The 24,020-nt window shown below is 41.4% G+C and overlaps 1 protein-coding gene and 1 long non-coding RNA gene across 7 annotated transcripts in view; one reads left to right on the top strand and one right to left on the bottom strand.

Annotated features, from left to right (window-relative positions):
- SDK1 (sidekick cell adhesion molecule 1) overlaps nucleotides 1–24,020 on the top strand; it is an 894,112-nt gene that overhangs the window by 317,859 nt on the left and 552,233 nt on the right. Inside the window, exon 1 of one of the 6 annotated variants that reach the window (XM_077907640.1) lies at nucleotides 16,630–16,651. The exons of the other annotated variants lie outside the window; for them this stretch is intronic. Coding sequence (XP_077763766.1) covers nucleotides 16,645–16,651 — 7 coding nt within the window. The 5' untranslated portion in view covers nucleotides 16,630–16,644. Of the gene's footprint in view, nucleotides 1–16,629; nucleotides 16,652–24,020 lie in introns of those variants that run through there. 6 annotated transcript variants of the gene reach the window in all.
- Nucleotides 13,792–16,533, bottom strand: LOC144319473 (uncharacterized). Its single transcript, XR_013385280.1, has 3 exons — nucleotides 16,159–16,533; nucleotides 15,069–15,145; nucleotides 13,792–14,573 (listed from the first exon to the last, which is right to left on the bottom strand). It is a non-coding gene; the product is annotated as an uncharacterized LOC144319473 (long non-coding RNA).

Raw genomic sequence — 24,020 nt, forward strand, 5'->3', positions numbered from 1 at the left:
GCTGTACAAGTCCTTAGGCTTTAGGTATGAAGACCTCTGCTGAAGTGTGTTTGGAAGAAGTATTTAAATATGCAAGGTGGTAAACAAGCGAGCATCTCCAACAGACATGGGAAGTAAGGAAGATCAGGTCCCCTAGGAATGTTTATTGATGCTGTCAAATGACAGAATAATCCAATTTAGTTTGAAGTCTGATGTCTTTTATTCAAGGGAAGACAGTCAATGGATTGTTTACTAGGATCTTTACAGGCAGTTGAATGCAGTTCCTTAGGGGTTTGGAGCAGTTTGGTAGAGTGTTGGAAGCAGCAGAGCTGAGACAGGGTCTGACAGGTTAGGACTAAGATGAGCTAGCTAAAGTGTTGCTGGACGATTGTGATTGGTATGTGTTAGGTTTCTCTGATAGGTGTTTCCCACAGCACAGGCTGGCTTAGGATTTGATTTGTGCTGTGGATAGGGTCCATGGGAATGGCCTCCATTTTGTGGGTCCTGATATGGGAATTAGCTTTATCAGTACCTTTAAAAATGTCAAGAACCAAAGAGAAGAGACCACAGGCCAAGTAACCTGGAACTGAGATTCCAGACATTATCTGCAGTATTGAGTGGAGGGGAAACCAAAGAGACTTGTCTGTGGGGCCACTACGCTCACAAAACACAGAGGTACGGCTTTTATACTAGCAGGAAGATACTTGCTTTGTCTAATCCAAAATAGGGAAGGGGTGGGTTGGGGAGGAGAAGACAAAGGACTACACTAAATGGGAAATATGAAAAGAGTGGCCAGCATCTAATGTGATAGTAATTACGATGTATGGTACCGGGTTATCTTTTATAAAGAGGAGTTCTCAGACCCAAGGGGAAAAAAAAGATGCAGAAATGAGTTATCTCCAAGAAACATACTTCAAAAGAAAGGCAGAGGAAGGCTGAGAATAAAAGGATAGAGAAGAGATCTACATCAACAGGAACCCAGGGAAAGTAGAGGTAACTTAACTTATAAGAGAGAACGAGGGATGTTCTAGACTGATTAAAGGAGCATTAGAACACAGTGTACTCATTGGAAATATGGACTGCTAATGATTCAGCTTGAGAATATACCAAGCAACAACAGAACTGCAGAGAGGGAGAGAGAAAATCAACAGTTGTGTTGGGAGAGTTTCAACACTCCACTCTCAGAAGCCTAAACCCTGCTGTGAAAAAATGAGCAGACACAGAGAAGAGTTGGATGCAACAATTAGTGAGCACTTGCTATTAAAAGTATGCCTAAAACTGGACAGTCAACAGAGTGTGCATTTGGGGGCTTGTAGGGAATGGTTACAGAGAGCAAGCCATTGTCATGCCATCCAGGAAGCCCGTGAACAGGAGTGATAAACTTCAGGGTCCATCAGTATGGCACCACATGACAAGGAATTACCAGCATGACAGCCTGCCTCCTGTAAAATCCCTGTGGTTATAAATTAAATATCGTATTTCTAAATAATCCTAGGGTTAGAAAGGAAATAAAAAATGGAATTGTGATCTTTTGAGAACTAAAATGTCCCAACTGTGAGATGGAGTCCATGTGGTGCTTAAACAGGTTTTAAAGTCTTACATTTGTTGGCAAACAAGAAAGGTTAGTTAAAAAATAAGTGAGCCAGGCAGTCCTCTTGAGAGTTGGTAAAAAAAACAAAAACAAAAAAACAACAAAACAAAATCCAATAACAAGAGGGAAGGAAATAAAGTTAAGTACTAAAAGCAATAAAGTACAGAATAATAACATTAAATGATACAGAAGTTTAAGAAAATCAAGAGCTGGTTCTTTGAAAGCTGAATAAGATCTCGGATAGACTGAATCAGAAGAAAAAAATGAACAAAAAATTACGATATAGCCATAGACCAAAGATATTTTAAAATGATAAAAAAAATATTGGAACAAATATTACATACTAATAAACTTTGGGAAAAAACGAAATAAAATATATTTTCAGAAAAAAATATAAAATGTCAAAATTGCCATGAGAAAAAATCGATAACACGATTAGATCAACATATGATCAGACAAGTACATAGACATGTAGTCAAAGATTTTTTTCCCCAAAATATCCAGAAGGATTTTATAGGTGTTTTCTGGCAAACTTTTAGGAAACAATCACTTACCATTGTTTACAAGTATTTCCAGAAAGTAGAAGGTATAGGAAACAATGTCCAGCTCCTGAAGCCACTATCAGAAAATTGATAAATGCAGTCCTGCCCATTAGGAGAACTAAGGAAAAAGTGTGGTTATCTCAAACAGTGTAGCAAAAGCACTTGATAAAGTGATTTTAAAAATACACATAGGTAATATATTAAGAAGGGAAGGGGTCTTTTTTTAAGGTTTCATGCCAAAACCTATATCACAGATTAACTTAATGGAGAATTTTGAACGATTCCCTCTAATACTGGGAATAAATATACTGTTGTCCATCACAGTTTAATGCAGGAAACAACAAAACCTTCTTGGTTTCCAGACAGAAAGAGATGTAGTGCATTAGGTACTTAAGTTGTTGGAAGGGCTTGGAGGAGTGGGTTTGGGGGCTGATCTCAAGGTCACCCCACAGTAGTTGGGGTCCAGAAGACAGGAAGTTGCTGCTGCTGCTGCCATTTTCATTACCATTCACTTTTTACCCCTGCAAGCAGATAACTAGACACCCAAATGCAGACTCTGGCCTGACAAGCACATCTTCCCATCCTTGCTTTCTAGCATCCACTGGAGTGGGGGCATCCTCTGCTTTGCCTCCCTCCTCCAAAATCCTTTGGAGAGTGCCTCTCAAGTGACAAGATTCCAAGTTGCATCCACAACCTTATCTGCAAGGAAACCTGAGAAGTAGATCCAGATGTAGTTTCTGGATTTCAGACCCATCTAGATAGAGGTAGAACGGAATGGAGTTTGAAAGATTCAGTCAGAAGTATCTGCCACATTATCTCACCATCTCTGCTGGGCTTGGCCAAGCATTGATGTCCTGAGGAATGCTATCCAGGAAGAAAAGGAAAGAAAAGCTTAGTATTGGGAGGAATAAAAGGATAATATTTATGGATAATAAGGTCATCGCGATTAATAGAATGTAATAAACTGATTATTAGAACTAATAAGTATGGTGACATTGGGTATATATGCTCAATCTATAAGAATCAATGTAATTTCTCTTCATTAGTAGTATTCAACTACAACTAAAAATGTAATAAAACAACATATTAGCAACAAACTATATAGTATCTACAAATTAATCAAGAATGCATATCTTTTCAGAGAAAATTTTAATTTTAATAACAAAGAAGATTATGTAATAGACTTTTTATTCTCTTGCATGTAGTATTAGGAAGAAATCAGTTATTCCTTTTTTTTTAAGTTATTCCTAAATTAATCTTTATTTTTTTTTATTTTTTTTCTAAATTAATCTTTAAATTCAATTAAATCTCTTCCAAAATTTGTTTTTGAAGAATTTTTTAAAAATTTTTTTAAATTTTTTTTTTATTTATGATAGTCACAGAGAGAGAGAGAGAGGCAGAGACGTAGGCAGAGGGAGAAGCAGGCTCCATGCACCAGGAGCCTGATGTGGGATTCGATCCCGGGTCTCCAGGATCGCGCCCTGGGCCAAAGGCAGGCGCCAAACCGCTGCGCCGCCCAGGGATCCCTGTTTTTGAAGAATTTGATAAACTTCAACAAAAGCGTAAAGTGATAGGGAAAAAATTGACAAATTTGATTAAGTTTTGATATCTATGTCATGAAGGCATTGGTAGACAGATGGCCAGGTAGCAGAGCAGGAGATGATATATGCAATGTCCAAAACCTGTAAGAGAATAATAGCAAGTTGATGTCTAGAACTGCAAGAAACTCCTTCAAAATGGTATGAAGGAGTTAGCAATCCTAGTAGAAAAAGAAGGAAGGCATGTGAGCTTATATTTCACCAAAGAGTAAACCAGAAGGCTGCCAGCATATGAAGTCATCAAACTCATTAGTAACCAGAGTAATAAGAATGGAGGCAACAGTGTGATAATCACTATTAAACTAGTAATAATTAGAAAGCTGAAAAATGAATATAGGAATTCTCATGCAGTGTTAGTGGGAATGTAGACTTCTGTGGCTATAATGGAGAACAACAGCCTGGAAGTTCTTAATCAAACTAGGAACACAGAATGGTTCAATTTATTCTCCTGGGTATATGTCCTAAGGATGTTGTCAGTAACTGAATAACATAGGTGGACGAGGTGTTTGTGGCAATGTTTGTTTCTGGAGGCAGGAAGTTTGGGTGCTAATCTAGGAGAGCAGCTGGGTAGATTGTGGTGGTTATGCACAGGGAGCAATCAGAAGCAACTGTGGCTACTGTACACTGAGCAAGGTGTGAGGTGTCACAAAACACAGCAATGTTGGAAAAGGAAGCTGCTGAATGGGATGAGTAGCATAGTACCATCATTCATTTGAATTAAAAGTACATGCACACAGAACAATATGCAGTTTTTGTTTTTCTTTTTTTAAAGACTATTTATTTGCCAGAGAGCGAACACAAGCAAGGGGAAAAGCAGAGGGAGAGGGAGAAGCAGGCTCCTTGCTAAGCAGGGACCCTGATGTAGGACTCGATCCCAGGACCCTGAGATCACGACCTGAGCCGAAGGCAGACACTTTACTGCCTGAGCTACCCAGGTGCCCTGAATATATGGTTTTTAAGAGCACATTCAAATAAAATTATACCCACAAAATACAGGAGATTGTTTTAGGGTTTTTAAAAACCTGTACAATGAACATCCTTACATTTATTTATTGGGTCACATTTCGGGTCATCTGCTTAGAGAGGGAAAGCAGTGCCCTTTGGTTTGCTGGCTCTGGCCTCAGGCAAGATGTTGATCCCTTTGTGCCTGACTTGCCCATGGGTCCTGAGGATTAGATGGCTTGAATTTACAACAGAATCTGAAGAGTGTGTGGTATATCATAAATTGGCAGTGAGTGACAGATGTCACTATAGCGTTGTTCCTGGAAACAAAACTTAGGATTGACTGATATGAAGTTTTTTTTTTTTTTTTTAATTTTCTAAGATTTATTTACCATTTTGAGGGGGGGAGGGGAGAGAGAGATAATCCTAAGCAGACTCCCTATTGAGCATGGAGCCCGACATGGGGCTCAATCCCACGACCCCAAGACCATGACCTGAGCCAAAACCAAGAGTTGGACACCCAACCAAGGTGCCCCTGGTGCATACCTTTTTTTTTTTTTTTAAGGTGTATCATTGGTTTGCTCATTCAATAAGTACTGAATGCCCATTATATGTCTTGGCATTTAGACAAAGTAGGCAAAAATCCTTGCCCTGGTGGAGCTAAACTATCACAGTAAACAACAACAACAAAAGTAATGAAATGTGTAAGGTGATAGTACATGTCATAGATAACAATAAAGCTGTGGTTAGTTTTCATGGTACTTTGATTCAAATTTGCCCAGTATCTGGGTCGTTCACTTACCTTTTCATTCTACATGATCTCAAGAGAGTGATCCTTAAGAGATTGGTTGCTTGAACCAGAGTCACTAATAACATAAAGAGCAGTTCATTTATTGTATCAATCTTTGTTAGCTACATGAGACAACTCTGATAATGTCCTCCCTAACTTCCCTTCAGATGAAAATGTCATCCTTCTTTTTGCTTCCATGACTCTACACCTCTGTCAGAATAGTAATCACCACTAGTTTTTCTATTATGGTGAACATAAATTTTTTCTTTCACTAGATTTCAGATTCTTCTGATCAGGGACTGTGGGTGGTTCATCTGTCAATCCCTAAAATGGTCAACATTCAAGGAGTTTTTGTCTAGTTGAATTTTGACCTTCTGGTATCCTTTGGGTTTCTTTCTGATAAGTATTTCATGACCCCCAAGTGTATTCAGTACCACATTCCTAAAGACCTCAGAAATTATTTGTACCAGAAGTCTATAGCAAGAGCAGACCATTGGCAGACAGAACTTTACAGTTAATGACTCTACCTTTGGTGATATATACCTTTGGTGACTTTACCTTTATCAGATTTCCTAACATAAAGTGTTTTTTTTTTTTTTTTTTCTATGTTGACCTCATTTGGATTATCTGTGATGGGTATTGTTGGTCACCAGATCCCTTCAGACACCATTCAGATTCCAATGAGTTTGGTTCTGACTTGGGAGCATATATCCATTTTACGTTGTAAATAAATAGAAAATATTTTCTCAAAGGAATTATACAAATTGTTTATCTTTTTTTCATTATACAAATAAACATTTATTTTTAGTTGAGCTGTTCTAATTTATTACTGAGTATTTAGCATGGCATGTTTTTTTCTGCATATTGCTATCAGCGGTTCTTTGGACCTTAATTTTCTCATTTGAAAAATGAATAAGTTTGTATTTTTATATTTATTTACTCATTTAAAATTTATATCTTCCTCAGTTTTAAAATGCACTTAAAACTGGGAAATGATACAAATAGTACAAAGAAAATACATCAGTTAGAAATGATAAAAACAAGAAAAACAAAAGTAGGCCCACATACTAGAACTGGATGTGAGACCGTAGAAAGATGCAGAGTCTAGGTCCTTTGCCTTGAAGGCACCTGATTTTAGTGGTGATGCTACACAGCAGCCCATAGGACAAGGGAATCCCAGCTTGTGCTCTGCTTCCCAAGACTCATCAGGTAAAGCAGATTCTTTGTTGCAGAGAAGCACAGCTGTTCATGATGCCAGGACCAGAGGATTTTGTTCTTGAGAAGTTTGATGTGGTGGCCACGGTGTTTTAATGAGCAGTGTCCTGGTTATAAAGCCTTATGAAGAGTCCCAGAGGGTTACCTGTCCACGTAGGTGGTGAGGTGGCCCTGACACAGAAGCCAGGACCAGAAGTGAAGGTGCTATTCTCAATGACGGCTCGGCAATCCTGGGCTGGGTGGGCTTTATGTCTGTGCGCTCAGCAGTCATTGGCTTCTGATTTGCACTTACTGAAGGAAATTTTCACTTTGTCCTTCTGCATTACAAATTTGTTACTTTCGGAGGAAGATTTTGACCTTAAACTTGTTGGGTCTGTTTTCTGTGATATGCAGTTAACACTTACACTTTTCCTGTGTCCCTTGGTGTGCCTTATGTGTCAGAAACCACCATCTTCCTTTGCTGTGGCTCAGAGTGTCTTTCACAGGCCTTCAGACCAACATTTTCTGCTTCTCACTCTCTTTTCCTCACAATCCTAAATCCTGTACAACAGCTCCATTGTTTGACAGAGGAGAGACAGAAACCATTGGTGCTTCATTTTCTGTGTAACACCAGCACCCAATTGGATTGGGACACGCCTTAGGGTGCTGCTTCTCTGCCCTTTCACCAAACTACTGTCTTCCTCTCACGATGATGAGGATTCCCATTTAATCTATTGCTTCTGTGAGAATCTCTCAAATTCTGGATTATCTGGAGGTACTTCTTGTTTTCTAATGATCGTTTTGTTTATAAAACATGATCATGAACTTCTGTCGCAGTCAACAGATGGCAGTGGCCTGCTCATTTTCCCTAGCATGGCGTGCTGAGGCAGGCAAGAGTAGGTGTGATTTCCTGCACCGATGGGTCCCCAAAGGCGTTGCAAGCTTTGTGACACAAAGTACTTTATTTTAACACAAATTAATGTTCTTTATTTTGTTCAGTGATTTTTGTCAATACATAAATGCCTAGAATTCATTTTGCTTGCTTTTCATGCATGCTTCTTTAATCTATGGTGATTTATGTGTTTACCATCTGTAGTAAAAATTTCCCTGTCAGAGCATGTACTGAGATATTTGTACTTACAGGACATAAATTTGTTTTTTGTTTTCCCAGGGAGCTGATATTTTATATTTTTCTCAAATATATTTAATGAAATTAAGATTTTCCCATCGGAATGTTTGTTTTAAATATTTCAGCTAAGTGTCCTGTTATTTGATTTAGAGTTGGATTATTGAAGCTGATTTTTACTTAAATGCAATAGCTGGAATACCTTTCTCTGTATATTTCAACTTATTCTGGATGTTTTATATTATCAACCTGCAAAATCTTGTTTGTGATGTTACTGGCGGTTTTCCAAGCTATCTTTATTGGTAACCAGCTTTTTGTTTAGGAGTTTGTTATAAAGGAAATCCCAAATACACATCTTTTCAAAATTAGTAGCTCATCTAAAACCCTTTTTAAAATAATCAGCTCTGAGAAATGTGAGCTCACCAAATATAGCATTCTTGGTGATCAAAGAATAGGATCAAATTTTTAACTTGGACAAGGAGTTCTGGTGTGAGTTATGAAGAGATGTAAAGTAATCTGTTGTCTTAATATTGAGCTAAATCTGTCTATTTTTTAAGCTAATTGGTAAATCTTTAAAAACGGTGCCTAGCCCTTAAAAAGCCCTCAGTCATTCTTTTCTTACTCACTTATTCCTTCCTCTTACCTAAATTACTCACTATCCTGTTAGAAAATCTTCAAAATCTCCTTGTTGAACCTCCCAAGTACACAGGATTAATTGGCTAACTACCACTGCCTAACCATCAAAGGAAGAGCACTGACCTGTTAAATTAAACTTTCAGGTCAGCAGGAAGGGACTAATATCTTTTTTTTAAAGTCAGTCTACCATAATCCGTCTAAACATGTATTTTTACAGTTTATCAATCTTGAAAGTTACTACAATGAAGACAATCAGACAACTCGCTTTTCAAAACCAACAGTGGAAGCCGGTACACATAACAGCAGCAGAGTATTATTACTAGACAACAATTTTTTGACCTGGGATTTTTCACTTAATGAAACTATCTTTCAAAAATAAGCATAAACAAAGATTTTGTAGACCAATAACCCTTATTAAGAAGATATAGCAATTTAATTAGTACTGTATTAATTGTTATGTACTAAATGTATCAAATGTAAAGTATTGATTAAAAGCCTTAATGGTGTGAAAAAAAAAAAAAATAAAGTCAGTCTACCACACATCTACTGGGTATTGACTATCAGAATACTATAGACAATAGGAAGACTAATAAATCACCAGTTCCTAATTTTAAGTAATTTACATTCTTTTTTCTATTACTTTGATAAACCTTTAATTTGTGTAGTGGTATTTTGTGAATTTTTGTAAAGTAAGGTGTTTTAATTTGTGGTAGTCCTAGGCAAAAATGCCTTATCAGAGAGGATGTGGAGCCTATTATTAGGGATTAGGATCTTCTAGACCCTCGGGGCAATAGTGTAGAGATTGTATTCATAATAGGTATGAAAACCTGGGCTTGGCATAGGCATCATATCTGACTGGACTAATCTCTCCCCATGTGTTCTAGAAAGACACACTTCACAGACTGACCATAGCGGAGACCACTGGAATGTACCAGAAAGAGCATGGATTAAATAAGCCAAACACATAAAAAGGCCTAGCAAATTGCCTCACAGTGTATGAGCTCAATAAATGGTGGCTTCTATTATTCTATTATTATTTTTTTATTTTGGTCAACTTTTTTAGAGAAGATGGGCAGCCATTCATCCATGACTATCCAATGCTTGTTTTGTTTGGGGCACAGTAGAAGGTATAGAGGATTTAATTGTGACCCTGACAGACATCCTCAGTGCCCCTGTAGAAATTTTAGTTACATGGACCATTTATGCAAGTGCACAGGCCAAACAGTGGTAAGTATGAAAGGAGTGAAGTCCAGGGTGCAATTGGTTGTATTCCCCTGAACTAAGAGTACAGGAAGATGTGCCTTGAAAGGTGGGTGGAAGCTGATGAGAGCAGGATTGGAGGTGAGCAGTGTTCTAGCAGAAGCAGCATCCTGTGTGACCACTCAGGGAAAGTACAGAGCATCTGGAGCTTGTGTGTACAGCCCAGGGAGAGGGGGTGAGGGTAGAGGGCCAAGTAGGTGCTGCTTGGACAGTGCCTTGAGCTTGCTCTGATGGAGTCTGGGCTTTATCCCAGAGCAGTGGAGGAGCTATAAATTAATTTTAAATATTGCTGGGATCTGACAAAATCCTTAACTTAGAAAGTTTTCCATGGTCTCAGTCAAGAATGGGCCGTCTTGATGGACTCGTCACTGTGGAACCAGGGCTGGGATTCTGCAAGGGGGTTGGTGCTGAGCAGCTGTGGTTGGGGCATGGACAGTGGGCAGAGTTGTGAGTTGAAGGGACTGAGCAGAGGGCCCCTCTCTGCTGGGCCAGGCCTGGGGTTTATCAACAGGAAATGGGTTGCATCTATTTGCTCCTGGCCCAGGGAAGAGCAGGCGTCAGGGAGCCATGTCCCAGGACAGTTGATGCAGCTGGCCACTGGGGAACTGTAGCACTCAGGTGAAGACACAGTGGCAGTGTCTCTTCAGTCACCCTGGCATCTGGTTAGCGAGCTTCCTCCAGAGCCAGCCTTTGAATGGAAAGAATAATAACCAAATGATCCTGTCCCCAGGGGTTGGGTGGGTTATCCAGATTAGCTCAGGGCCAAAGCTAACTAAACAATAGAAGGCTTTCTGGGAACTGGGCTATGTCCTTCTATTGTGGCCAGGTGCCATGGTGATTTCGATTTCGGCTTGTCTGTTCTGTTCTTGGGCTCAGGGAGACCCCTGGAAGCCTCTGTTCAGACAGACAGGAGGGGAGAGGGAAAGAAGGAAGGAAGGAAACCTGAATTTGTAATGAGGCCACACCTAAACACTGTGTTTTTTATCTTTTTTTTTTTTTTTTCTGATCTCCTCATCAATTCTCAGTGCATTTATTGATTACATATTAAAGAAAGAGCTCTATTTTAGGTGTCATTCTTTGCAGAGCTGGTGTTTTCACTTTGGTTCTGAAGATAGAGCAGGAGTCCTAATAGTTGACTTTGATGACTTGGATAGACTGGCCGCCCAGCTCTCCTTGCAGAGCAGACCAGACTGGTTAGTCCTAGATTCGATCTGGTATGTGAATTGACATTTCTGCTGTTGTTCACTGATGCCAGAACCTGGGTTCAAGGTAGCCAGTGAGGCCAATGTTCTTGTTGCTGAGGTTGTATAAACTTGAGAAGCATCTGCAGCCTTCTTCCCACACCCCTAACTCTGGTGAGTGCTGTGTGCAGGGTGCCTGTCACTTGCAAAGTGAGACCTCTGCTCCCACTCCATGCCCCACCCCTCCACACATGGGCATTCCATGCAGCTCAAACAGGGTAGAGAGTAATGGGTGCAGCGTGGCTCAACCTGGCTTCATGAAACTCAGAAGGAAAACATTTCATTTAAAGGTATGAAGCATACCAACTTCTAAACCAAATAAAGGAATAAAGAAAAAAGTGATAAGAGGTGGAAGCTGGAAAGAAAATCTACTGGAATGAGGACTGTAGAGTTCTAGGATTAAGAAAAGAAATAACGGACAGGCTCACAAATTAAGAGTGTAAAAGGCACTTCCTGTGAATAACAAATGTCTGAGCATGAGCTGTCCTGTTGGAGCCACTGGTGTCTCCAAGTACAGGGGAGTAATTCTCTCAGTTTCTTCTTCTACCTGCTTCAAGTTGTTGAGTTACTACTGCTTTATCCTCATGAGGAGCCAAAGAAACCTTTTTTTGTGTCTCAGAAGAAAGGTCCCAAGTTTGAACTGACATCTGTGTGTGTTTGGGCCACTGTAGGAGAATAGCACAGACTGGGGCAGCGGGCAGCTCAGACAACAGAAATAGATTTCTCACGGTTCTGGAGGCTAGAAGTCTAGGATTGCGGTGCTGGTCCACTTGGTTTCTGGTGAGAGCTCTCTTCCTGGCTTGCAGAGGCCACTTCCCTGCAGTTTGGCATGTGGTGGGGAAAGGAAGAGGATACAGGATACTCTGGTGTCTCTTCTTAAAAGGGCATTGATCCCATCATGGGGACTCCACTCTCATGATTCAGCCTAATCCCCATTATCTCCCCAAAACCTCAGCTCCAGATTCCATCTCCTGGGGGTTAGGGCTTCAGCATGTGGATTTTGGGAGGACAGAAAGATTCAATCCAGAGCATCTCATTTTTTTTTTATTTAAGCAAAAAGAATACATTTATACATTTTCTGGAGGAGAAAAACCCCACATGGCTATAAATAGTGGCTTCAGCTGGCTTTTGATTTTTCAAGATCAAGTGAAATAAATCTAGAGGTAAACAATAGAATTCCATTAAGTAGGAGCTTCAAAGGGACCATCTTAGTAAAGGCAGTAAATCTGTTTGGAGAAAGTTTTGGGCATCAACTTATTAATAGCATTCAAGCCCATCAGGTTTTCTTTGTTCTTTTAAAGTTATGGGAATGAATTAAAACCAAGCTTCCCAGTCTATCATGTATCATTGAAACCCAAAACACAATAGCATTTGTCTTGTTACAAACCAAGAGGCTGTAAATCTATTATTTATTTTTTATTAAAGGTGCAAGCTCCCCAGTGAGGCCCATGAATGGCCAAGAGAAATAGGAGATGAAGCCTTTCATCTCTGCCCAGTCTTTCCCCATGTGACCCAGGTCAGCAGTGATTCAGTGTTCCTGCTACTCTTATGACTGTGTTTGTGTACCTGGACTATGTTCAGAGGTAAAGAGAAAAGAAAGGGAAAAATGAGGAAAATGACAAGTCTGACTTTATGTTTTAGAGCAGAGTTAAAATTGTAATTAGAGAAAGCTACATGATCATTTCTAGCTCTAAACAAAATTTTCCATCAAACCACTTGTGCCTTGGATCTCTTATGGATCATTATACATAATGTAGAATGATAATGCTGTGCTATTCCAACATCTCTGTTATGGCCATCCCCCTCAAGCAGGGCCCCAGAAGGCACCATTGTTTACAGGGTGACAGTGGCCTGGCCCAGGTGAGGGCTCCTGGAAGGACACCAGACACCTCAGTCTGACTCTGGACCAGGAAGGCCTGTGGAGCAAGATCGGCCTCACCTGCCTCCTTAGGGAAAGCCAGTCTCGGTTTGCAGCCAATGGCAGTGGTGATAACTGCCCATCCCTGACACTATCCCATGGGATCTGCTAGGGAACTGGCCCAGTTCATGGACGCCATTCCCTCTCTGGTCTAGCAAATAACTTCATTATTGAGTATTCTAGTCAGGCTGTAGTAAAGATGCCAGATCTTTAACTTGCTAGAAATAAACCAAACCAAAAACAAGTGGTAATTAAGTTTCCATTTTCTCTAGTGTAGGAGACATGGCGTATTTATACCTGTGGCACTTAGGCATGGTCCTGTGTGTGGCTACATGTTGCCTGTTAAGCCTATGTGCAGAAACTAAAAGGTGTATTTCTTTATTGTCCTAGAAACTAGAGTTTCCACATTTTGTTCTTGATGCTTCCTTGATTCAGGTGGAAGGTAGGTACCTGTGAATCATACAGAGGTCAGCAGCCCTTTGCTGGGCTGCCTAAAGCTGCTCATGGAGAGTTGTGGTTTGATTGCCCTGCTGGCTGGCAAGAATCTGGGAAGGCACCCTCTTGGCATGCCTCCAATTGCACTTTTGCCATCATGGGCAGGCTCTCATCATCTTTCCTCTGCGTGTGCCTTTGTGGCTGCCTACTGACGTGACTCCTATGTTAGGTCCACCTTGCAGAGATTGGGCTGCACATGAATCCCCCCAGAGCCTGGCCACACCAAAGAGATTCCCCTGCCCCTGAGCCCATTCTAAATTAAACCTGTGCTCCTCCATCTGGATCCCAGACTCACTGCAATACCACCACTGCTCTCCGTGTGTTTCCTTTCCTGAGGCTTCTCTACAAGTCGTCTCCTTCCAGTAACAATAGCGATAGCTAGTAACAGTACTCCAAGGTCGGTCCTATTATTGACACCATCATACAGACAAGGAGAAGGAGGTGCCCAACCCAGCATCCCAGGGACGGCAGGTTGTAGCAGCAGACCAGGGGGTCTGGCTCTCTGGTGATGTGGCTCTGGGAGCTCTTAGGGCAGTGCTATCACTCGGCCACCTTGGACTTGTCATGCTTCTGGGGGTCTGTGTGTCCCAGGAATGGGCTCTTTCATGCCTTCCTGGCTCCAGTGCAACCTTCTATGCTATTTTTCGTAGAACTTTCCCTCCTTCCGTAGAAACCCCATGGAACTCTTTCATGTTTCTGCTATTTATGGAGCCCTGTCTGTCAGGAGCTGTGCTTAGTGCTTGTTATGTCTGTTAAGTTCAATTGAAGTGAAATAAACTGAACTTTATTCTTCAGCACTCCCGTGAGGAAAGCATTCTCTCTTTTACGAAAGAGGGAACTGGCTGGCAATAATGTTTTGTTTGGTTATGTCATTCCTCAACCATGGTAGAAGCTTCTTGAAGGCAGAGTCAGAATTTCCTCATTTCCTATATTCTCAGGCAATCCTGCCTAAGCCCACAGACCACAGAGACAGGCAACCAAGTATGAAGGAAACCTGAGGCTGTCAGGACTGATGAGAGGCGGCCACTACCTTATAATGCTGAGAGGTGCTGAGGATCTCTCCCTGCCCCCCTTCCCTTGTATGAATGCACTTCAGATATTTTCCCTGTAGTTGGAATTACTTTTCTCATCAAAAGGGGGCTTCATTGAAAGTAATGGACTTGAGTGCCAGTGTCTTCTCTCGACTCAGCTCTGTGGCCTGTGGCTTTGCTCCATGGGATCTCTGGGTGCCACAGGGGAAAACTCAGCATACAGGGGAGGGCTGTGGAGGGCAGTAAAAGAACAGCACAGGTTATGGGCACATGTCTAGGAACTCACAAGCCCAACAGCAGACTGTGTCCTGAGGTCCTCCCTTCTGTGACTCAGGCTTTGGCTTCAAGGAGGGTGGGCAGGGGGGACAAGGGGAATAAAAGCATTTTGATAAAGAAGCCAAATTGGAGACCCTGGATAGATTGGTGTAAACATATTTCAAGCCTCTGGTTGTTTCTTACATTTAGGCCCTGGCGGTAGCCAAGCGGGCCATATATCAGCAGGACCTTGCTTACAGCTCTCAGACTAATGAGGATTATCATTTATGCTTGAGAGTATGTAAATTTGGCAGTTCTTGCTCTAAAATAACATTCTCCATCTTTCTGGGAGTAAACTGCTTTCTTAGTAAACAAATTTTCAGTTTATTATGTTACCATTTAGAAACTTTCTTATTCTGGTGCCAAATTGCTCTTAAAGGTGACTGATTCATAAAGAATATTTTATTTACCTTGAAATCAGATTCTATTTAGAACAGTGTTAAAACACAGGAGAGTCAGCAGTCCATCACTAGAGATCTGTGAGGAGCTAAAACATTGGAATCCACAACTGTATTTATGTCTTTGAGAGGTTGTTTCTCTCCAGTTCATAGCACTTATATCTGTATCATTCACTGAGCAGCTATTCTGTGCAAGACCCTATACTTGAGGGTCTCCTTAAGATTCAGAAATGAGTAACAGATTAGTCTCTGGCCTTTGAGCCTCTAAACTTTGAAAAGGAGAATAAAACAAGTACTAAATAAGTGGCAAAAAGTCCCACGTGCCCTCTGAGAGGTTGGCACACAGGGAATGGCTCAGGGGAAGACTGTGTCCGCCTGTACATTCCGAGGAAGTGGTGCAGAGAAGGCAGGGTATGTGACAGCAGATCAATTCAGGGTGGGTGGGAGATGGTGGGCATTTGCAGCTGAGGGAATATACCAGCAGGGGAAAGCCTGGGGACCTGTGGAGCAGTAAGAGGTTAAGTCTTGTTGGAATTGAAGGTTACATGCCCATGGTCTATGGCTGGAAGCCTCATGTGGGGTCAGATACCCTGCTCCTCACCATCTTGGAGGCATCCATGCTCATCTAAGATGTTTGGTGATGGAGAAGTTTTTAAAGTTTGTGCAACTGGGAATGTAAGTTGACTTGAATAATTTTTTCAAGTATGTTTCTACAAACCTCATTTAGGGTATTTTGAGCCAGAAGGGTTCTGTGCTTAATTTAGTTTGGGAAATAAGTCTTTGTTATAAGATTTCTTGGAGCCTTTAATATGCCTTGTGACTTTTTGAAGGGGGATATATTATGTGCTATTTCAAACATATTTGACCATGGAACCTGAGTGGGATACCTTATTGGATTCTTTTGACCTCCTCTTTCTTTCTGAGGTACTGTCTGCACAGCACTCCCTGCCTGATTTAAATTACAGCCCCAGCCCTGCCTGGCCCCTTACTCTGGGCTCAGTTCTGATTTAGTTGCCTCTCCATGTCTGGACTTGAATGAAATGTCATACCCCCAATGTTCCCAGAGTGGGTCCCAAGGGGCTGGGTGTCCAGGGAGTATTACCTCTTCAAGAGATGAATTTCCATCAGTGGAAATTGGGAGTCAGGCTGGTGGATTTCCCATCTTTTCTTCTTCTGTGGACTCCTCCAAAGTGTGCTTGCTTCTATAAACTTTCCAGAGATGCCCCCATGTACCTGGATGTGTTTAACAGGTGAACTGATACACTTTTGAGTCTGTGCCATCACCACACCTAGGATGACCCATTACCTCACATCTCTCTTTATCTTGAGTCTATGTTCTTAAACATGTTCTACCTTGCTTACACTTCCCAAATTAAGTGTTGGCATGTAGTCCTTGCCTCAGGCTCTCCGTTCTGGAGGACTTGGACAAAGGCAAAATCCCTTTTTCATTGACCATTTGAGGCTGATGTCTCCCAGGGCTCACCTTGGGCAGCAGTGGTCTGATGGGCTAGATGTGGCACTGAGCAGTGAGGATGACCAGCTTCCCAGTAGTCCAGATGAACAATAGGGAGAACAAGGAGGACAGGAAATGCCAAGTAGGTAGTTGATGAAGTGAATCAGAACTGGGGATAGAGGAACTGGAGGTCAAGATCTGGGGGGGGAGGTCTCTTACAGATGGCTAAAAAGATGCAGGGGGTGGGGGGAATGTAGACATGCGCAATAGGGAAATTTAGGCCTGGGAGGAGAGGAGGAGCAGCTCTGAACGAGGGCCAAGAACAGAAGCAAGAGTGGCACCCTGAGCATTTGGAGGAGCAAGTGTTGTAAGGAAGAGGGTGGCCTTAAGCACAGGTCACTGGCCAGTTCTAGGTGGGACAGTAGGCACTGCTCTGGTGGTGCTAAGATTCGAGGCTTGGTAGTGGGAGGGGAGTAGCTAGAAGGTACATCCAGGGGTAAGGAAAGGGTCAAGTAAATGAGAGGGTTAAAACCTAAAGGCAGAGCAGGTTATAGCCACTTTCACCTCCAAAGCTGTGCTGTAATTTTTGTCAGTGGGGAAATAAATCGTTTCTTCTACCTTCCAAGACTAGTGGCAGAGGGATTACAAGGCAGACTCACATTTCAGGGCATCTGCCATTCTTGTGTTGCCCAAGGAGACAGACTTTATGGTCTTCGTTTAGTAGGCACATGAGGCTCCAGAGTGGATGGAGGTGGGGAGGGAAGAAGCTGAATTGGTGTGTTTTCCAAAGTGAGGGGACTGACTTCGGGAGTGGCCTGGCCTGGGAGAGCAGAGAAGTGTGTGATTGTTAGGGACAGAGGGCAGAACCACTGCTCAGTTGTTCTAACTTTCTGTGTGTCTACGCACAGATGAGTGTCCTTGGCAGGGGGAGCAAAGAGGAGGAATTTAAATAATGCCAAAAAAGGGGGCTAAGTTCTACTGGGACATCATGAACCCCCACCCTGAGGCTACCGGCAGTAAGCTGAGCAAGTGTGAACAGCTGATGTGACCCTGAGAATGCATCTCTGGTGATTAGCAGCAAAATTGAGGAGGGCTCTGGACTTCTCACAGTATGCGCGAAAGGACAAGAGAAGCAATTTTATTTCTCTGTCCAAGGAGAGAGTAACCTTAACTGTCATCTGGATGTCATGGGGGATTTCTTAATGTTTGTGCAGACAAGGGGAAAGCACTCCGTGGAGACAGAGATGGTGCCACTTCTGCAGAGGTGACATGCTGGAGGAGCGTGAGAGAGCCAATGTGATAAGGACTCCATGAGAGATTTCTTTTGAAAGCAGTGAGGGTCCAAATAGAGATAGCTACCACCACGGTGAAGCAGTCAGCATAATTGCTGGCTGGAGGAGGGGAAGAGAGGGCAGTGGGCACAGTACAGAGGTTTGGCTATTGGCATTGGTGGGCATGGGCCAAGGGTAGGTTGGGGAAGGATGCTTGGGCTTATGTGAAATTTTGTTGAAAAGGCTGGTTTTGGGTACAGACACAACATCTGAGTCCTAATAACACAGCAGGAAGAACTGAGGATGGGGCAGTCAGGCTGACACCAAAGATAGGTATGTGGGAGTGGTGAAAGAAGGTAAGGTGGCAGAGATCAGTGCTCAGAGGGTCACAGGGTTTGAGACTTTCAGCGTTTGCTGCTGACATTACTCAGGGGTCTCCAGAGAGATAGAACTAACAGCATGTATCTATCTGAAACAGAGAGAAAGGGGGAGATTGATATAAGTATTTGCTCACATGATTATGGAGGCTGAGAAGTGCCAGGAAAGCTGGTGTAGTTACTTTGAAAGGGCTGATGATGTAGATTCTAGCCCGAATCCACAGACCACAGAACCAGAACCACCAAGGACAGGAGAATAGCAGTGTCCCAGTCCATTGGTCAGACAGAGGCAAAGCAATCCAACTTTCCTGTCTTTTTGTTCTATTCAGGCCCTCAGTTTATTGCATGATCTCCACCCATGAAGAGAAGGGCCATCTGCTTTACTCACTCTGTCAATTCAAATGCTAATCTCTTCTCAAAACACCCTCACAGGCACATCCAGAAATAATGTTCAACCAGCTATCTGGACATTCTTTGGCCCAGTCCAGTTGATACATAAAATTAACCATCACAGTGCTCCATGACCTTTCTTGGATTGTTATCTAGCCTTCCAAGTGTGTTCATCACATCTCCTTTTCCAAGTTGTAAGCTTCTCCAGGGCAGGGACCCTGTCTTCTCCTTTGTGTTCTCTGTAGCTGACACAATACTTTCCATGTACTAAGTGTTCAATAAAAATGTGTTGGATGGTTCATTGATCCAATAAACTTATGTCTGTGCCAATACAGAATTGCTGTTGAAAAGCTATGGGTAAATCAATTCTTTGTAAATTGAATCTTATTTCAAATGTACCAGGGATGTTCAGCACTTAAAGGGACCCCAGGTGAATCTTTTGGGAATCCAAGAGCTGTTTATTGTTTTTCACATCTTACGGAGAAGGAAGCTGAGTTACAGAGAAATTAAGTAACTTGTCACTATCTTGTCAAATATAAGGCTTCTTGAAGTCTTCCTGTTACTTTACATATAGAGTGACTTGGTGAAGAGCTCAGCTGTAGGATGTATAATGTCAGATCAATAACATCATACTTTTAGCAGTATTTATTTCAGTCTGTAGATACTTAGTAGATTTGTGTAAATCAAGCTATATTTCAGTAATATACTAATGACCACAGTCTGTACCGAACAGTTTTGCAGGTTATAGCAGGTTAGGAAATAAAAAACAAAAACAAAAGAACGTACAACGAGAAAAAGCTTCTGGCTAAGAAAACTACTTCTAAAAGAGCCTGGCTCAAAGCATTAGTTTTTCTTCTGTGACTTGTGTGAAGATGATGAATGTGCTAGATGGGTGCCGGGTCTTGGGGTCCTGTGGGTGTGCTCCCAGATTCATTGTGGAGGTGATGGAAATCTCTTCAGTCACTGGTTTCATGTTAAGTTTAAGAAAGGTGTTTAAAAAAATTAATGAAACCTTTTGGATACCTCTCTGATTGAATTATTTATTTTAAATTGATCGGGTTTTATCAACATCTGTATTGAGTTGATATAGTTTCTTCTTGCTGCATTCTAGAATTAAGTATTACACATGAGAAACCTGAAGAAAAAATTAGAGCTACTTTGAATTAACTGTTTTTGAATGAACCAAATAAAAGATACAAGAGAGTTAAATTGTGCACTTGATTTGTTTTCCTTTCTCTTCATAGTTGTTTTCACATGGCTTCTGCTTGTCAAAAATGATTTTGAAGTTGTCATTTACTACAAGAGACACTTCCTTTTCATTTGGGATTTTAGTTTCTTGACATGAAACATTGAATCAGATGTGAGGGCAGGAGTTAATTTGTATTGATATTAGTTCACAGCTGTTGTGCAGACGATAACCCATTCAGTTCTTGCCACTCTGTGAGGGTAGATGTTATAATACCCTTTTATAGATGTGCAAACTAAAACCCAGAGGGATAACAAAACTGGATCTCATGGGTGTGTGGGTCCTTTGCCATAAGTCATCCTGTTCATCAGCACTGTCTGCATTGTCTGAATGTCTTCCTTCAGTTTTTACATTTAGTATTAGTGTTGGCTGCTGTGACTACTGTTTTTTTTTTGTTTTTTTGTTTTTGTTTTTGTTTTTTTGAAGACACTGTGGTACAGGGCACCTGGGTAGCTCAGTCACTTAATTGTCTGGCTCTTGATTTTGACTCAGGTCATTATCATGGGGTTGTGAGGTCGAGCCTCGTGTAGGGCTCCATGCTAAGCCAGGAGTCTGCTTTGGTATTCACTCCCTACCTGTCTCATTTCTTTTCCCCTGTTCTTGCTCGAATGAATGAATGAATGAATGAATGAATGAATAAATGAATAAATCGTTGAAGACATTGTGATATTACTTACATAATAATATCTTATAATTCTAAAATAATCCCAAAATAACACTATTTGAGGGATTATCCAAACTTTCAGTATTTGTGCTCATTATAGTCTCTACTTAACCAGAATTTTGTGTTTATTGAGCTAATTGTACAGTGCTAAATGCTAGAATATATGCAGAAGTGGTAATGAGTGGAAAGTTGGCTTTGATGTCAGTATCAATATAAATGTTAGGGATAGAGGGTGAACTGTGGGTGGGTTTATAAAATTAAAAACTGAAATTGAAGTGGATCACCTGTAGCAGGTGGCTTCAGACTGCTCCCAGACCTTTGAGGGTGCCTGTCCAGTTTCTTTACCTGCTCAGGCACTTGTAGGTATAAGTTGGACTTCAGTGGATTTGAAGTAGTAACATACATAGTCTTTCATGAATTCTAGTTGTTAAGTAAAGAAATAGATTTAGAATTTTTACCTCCTTTCCTGTTTCCACGTCCTTTGCCATTCTTTCAACTGAAGTATGAATGGATGATGGTGCAGACAGTATACAAGAGGGCAGATTATGAATAAACTGGAAAATCAAACTGTGGAACATTGTTTTAAAATTATACAGCAAACTTAATTAGGTAAATGATATCAAAGAGTGAATTGACAATGTAAAATATGCTGTTTAGCTTCTAAACAATGAATACTTAGTAAATTTGAAATCACTAAGTCAGCAACTTCTTGCTTTATGCAGCAGGGTTCTATTAATTACAATCAAAAGTCAAGGGGATCCCTGGGTGGCTCAGCGATTTGGCACCTGCCTTCGGCCCAGGGCATGCTCCTGGAGTCCCGGGATCAAGTCCCACATCAGGCTCCCTGCATGGAGCCTGCTTCTCCCTCTGCCTGTGTCTCTGCCTCTCTCAATCTCTCTCTCTCTCTCTCTCTCTGTCTCTCATGAATAAATAGAATCTTAAAAAAAAAAAAGTCAACATATTTTAGGGAAGATTGCTAGTTTCAACTGTGTGTCATATCCTTTGGCTCCTTTCAGGGGTCCCCAACCTTAGCTGCACGTTGAAATCACAAGGGAGACCATGCCAGTGCCTCACTCCAGACATTTAGATTTAATTGGCCTGGGGCATAGCCAGGGTAGCAGCATTTTTAAAAAACTCCCTTGGAGGTTCTAATGTGCATCAGAGTTAAGAACCACTGTTTATATTTATAATCATTCTTTAATTATATTTGGTTATGTCTTTATAGATGGAGCTCTGCATTTTAGCATTTGGACTTTAGAGTTGTAGTCTTCTGAGGCAGGCAGCTCAGATCAACTTACAGGCAATTTAAAGCACTGACCTTTATCTCCCAAGTTTTTATGTTTAGATGGCAGTTACTGTAAGGATTACCCTTTTCCTTTTGCAGCATCATAATACTGAGTGCCAGGACCCAAGTTTTTGAAACCTCCCAGTAGACCCTTTTTAAACTGTTCTGAGCCTGCAGGGTATGGCAGGACCTAGCTGTTAATTCAGTACTTTCATCTGATTGACGTGGGGAGGATCACTGGCCACCTAAGGGAGGCCTTCGAATTATTAATTCCTTTCTGGATGTCCTTTGTGTGTCTGCCCAGAGGCCTTGGCATTGGGTACGTTGTGAAAGTCATAAAATTAAAGAAATATCTTGTACTGGCTGCTCACACTGACATTCAGAAAAACAATCACAGTAATGGCTGGGGCTTTCTCTTTTGAAAGAACATGCACCAAAGGCCTTTGGTGGATTTCTTGATAGAATTTGTAGTGGGCCTGCTGTGTACTGATTGGTGGAAAAGGTGGGAAATGGTCATGTTGGGGCCACTGGTACTGGAGCTGTCCAACATCTTTGAACTCATTTGGATGTGTGTGTGCTTGTGTGTGTGTACATGGATGGACTAGGATGCACATATGCTATTGTTGTATTTCAAACACAAGGCTAATTTTTTAAATGCTTGCAAAATTTGTCCAAAGAGAGGAAATTGGTGATTCTCCAATTTTTGTTGGTGTATCAGGATCATATATAGTAAGCCTATGATGGGGTCTCAAGTTTTAGAGGGAAAGATCTAAATAAATTTCCCTCCAAAGCTACTTTTCTTGGATACCCTGATACAGATTACAAACAAGGCTATTGATGGTTCCATACAAAAACAAATAAATATATTTTTTACCATTTGTGGAAATCATAGTTTTGAAACCAAGAAGGCCTACATATCACTATCTGCTCTATTTTTGGAAGTAATGGAGGAAGTATTTCAACCTGATTACTGCCTGTGGAGTGAGGAATTTCTTAGTATTTGACTGACCACCTGCTGGCACTTTATTTCCTTAGAGCTCCTCAAGTCATTATAAGAATCACCCAACGGTTTGAAATGAAAATAATGTCTTACTATAAAATGTCAGCTATCTATGGTAAAAAGATTACACGCCATTTAAAAATATAATTGCCATTTCCCGCTCCCCCTTACATCCAAACATTTCAGAATAACAGAATCCTTGCAGAATGAGAAGGAGCACTCAAGGTTCAAGCCTTGCAAATTTGAGAAACTGCCTCTATTTTAAGCCTTTTAATAGTCCAGATAATTATAACTCCACCTACTGCCCTTTTCTTTCTGTCTACCGCCTGGTCATTCTTGCGACATTTTAATGATGCAATTTGTGTATTGCTTATTGCTGCTGATGAGTTCTGCCCGGTGCAGGTTATTTATTTATTTTTCCCTGAGCTGGATTTTTCCTCTGTTTACTTATCTTGGTGTTCTGTTTCCTCTCTGAACTGCCACCAGACTTTCCTTTACATGCCATTGTGTAATACACAGCAGGCAGAAGGAGCTTGGGGACTCCTGCTGTGGGAGCCCTGTTTGGGTAAATGTCACCTCTTTCTTCAGACAAAGAGAAACTTGGCCAAATCACAAATCCAGAAACAGCTTAGACTGCCACATCTTAAACATTTTATCTGACAATTTGAAAGTCCATGTTTGCTGTACCATTTTGAAGCACTAACTAGTTTGGTGTAGGGTTTTTATTCATGGCTTGTTAATGTCCTTGGGGTGAAGGTGGAAAGGAGCCAGTTGGGGATGAGTAATCTGGAGTCCATGCCCTCCTGCCCCACTTTCCTTCTCAGGCTTACAGGGAGTTGAGACATGGACCTAGGAGAGGAGAGCTCCTCTATAAAAATATTGTTGATGCCCATGCAAAATAGTGTTGCCACTGGAACTTAATGGGGGTACAGTAGAGAGCTTGCTTCCATTGACCTGGGGGGGCTAGTATTTGAGTTGAGTTAGTACCTGTGACAACAAGCTAGGGTTTAGGTACTATTTAAAGAGTTTACTCATCTTAGGCTTATTTGTTGACCTTAAGAATGTTCTCAGGCAGAAATGCTGCTTCTCTCAGCATGCAGGGCTTCCAGCAGGGGCCCTGGCCAGTGGCTGCCAACCCTTGCCTCCCTTTCTAGTGTGGAGGAATTGGGGTCAGTGTAGACCACATTGCCTGGGCCATCGCTTCCCACCTTTCCTCAAATTTTGCTTTAGTTGGAGACCTTGGTGGCTCTGAAAGTATTTAACTCATCTTGGTATAAT

Source organism: Canis aureus, chromosome 8 (genome assembly GCF_053574225.1).
Source record: "Canis aureus isolate CA01 chromosome 8, VMU_Caureus_v.1.0, whole genome shotgun sequence".
Lineage (NCBI taxonomy): Eukaryota > Metazoa > Chordata > Mammalia > Carnivora > Canidae > Canis > Canis aureus.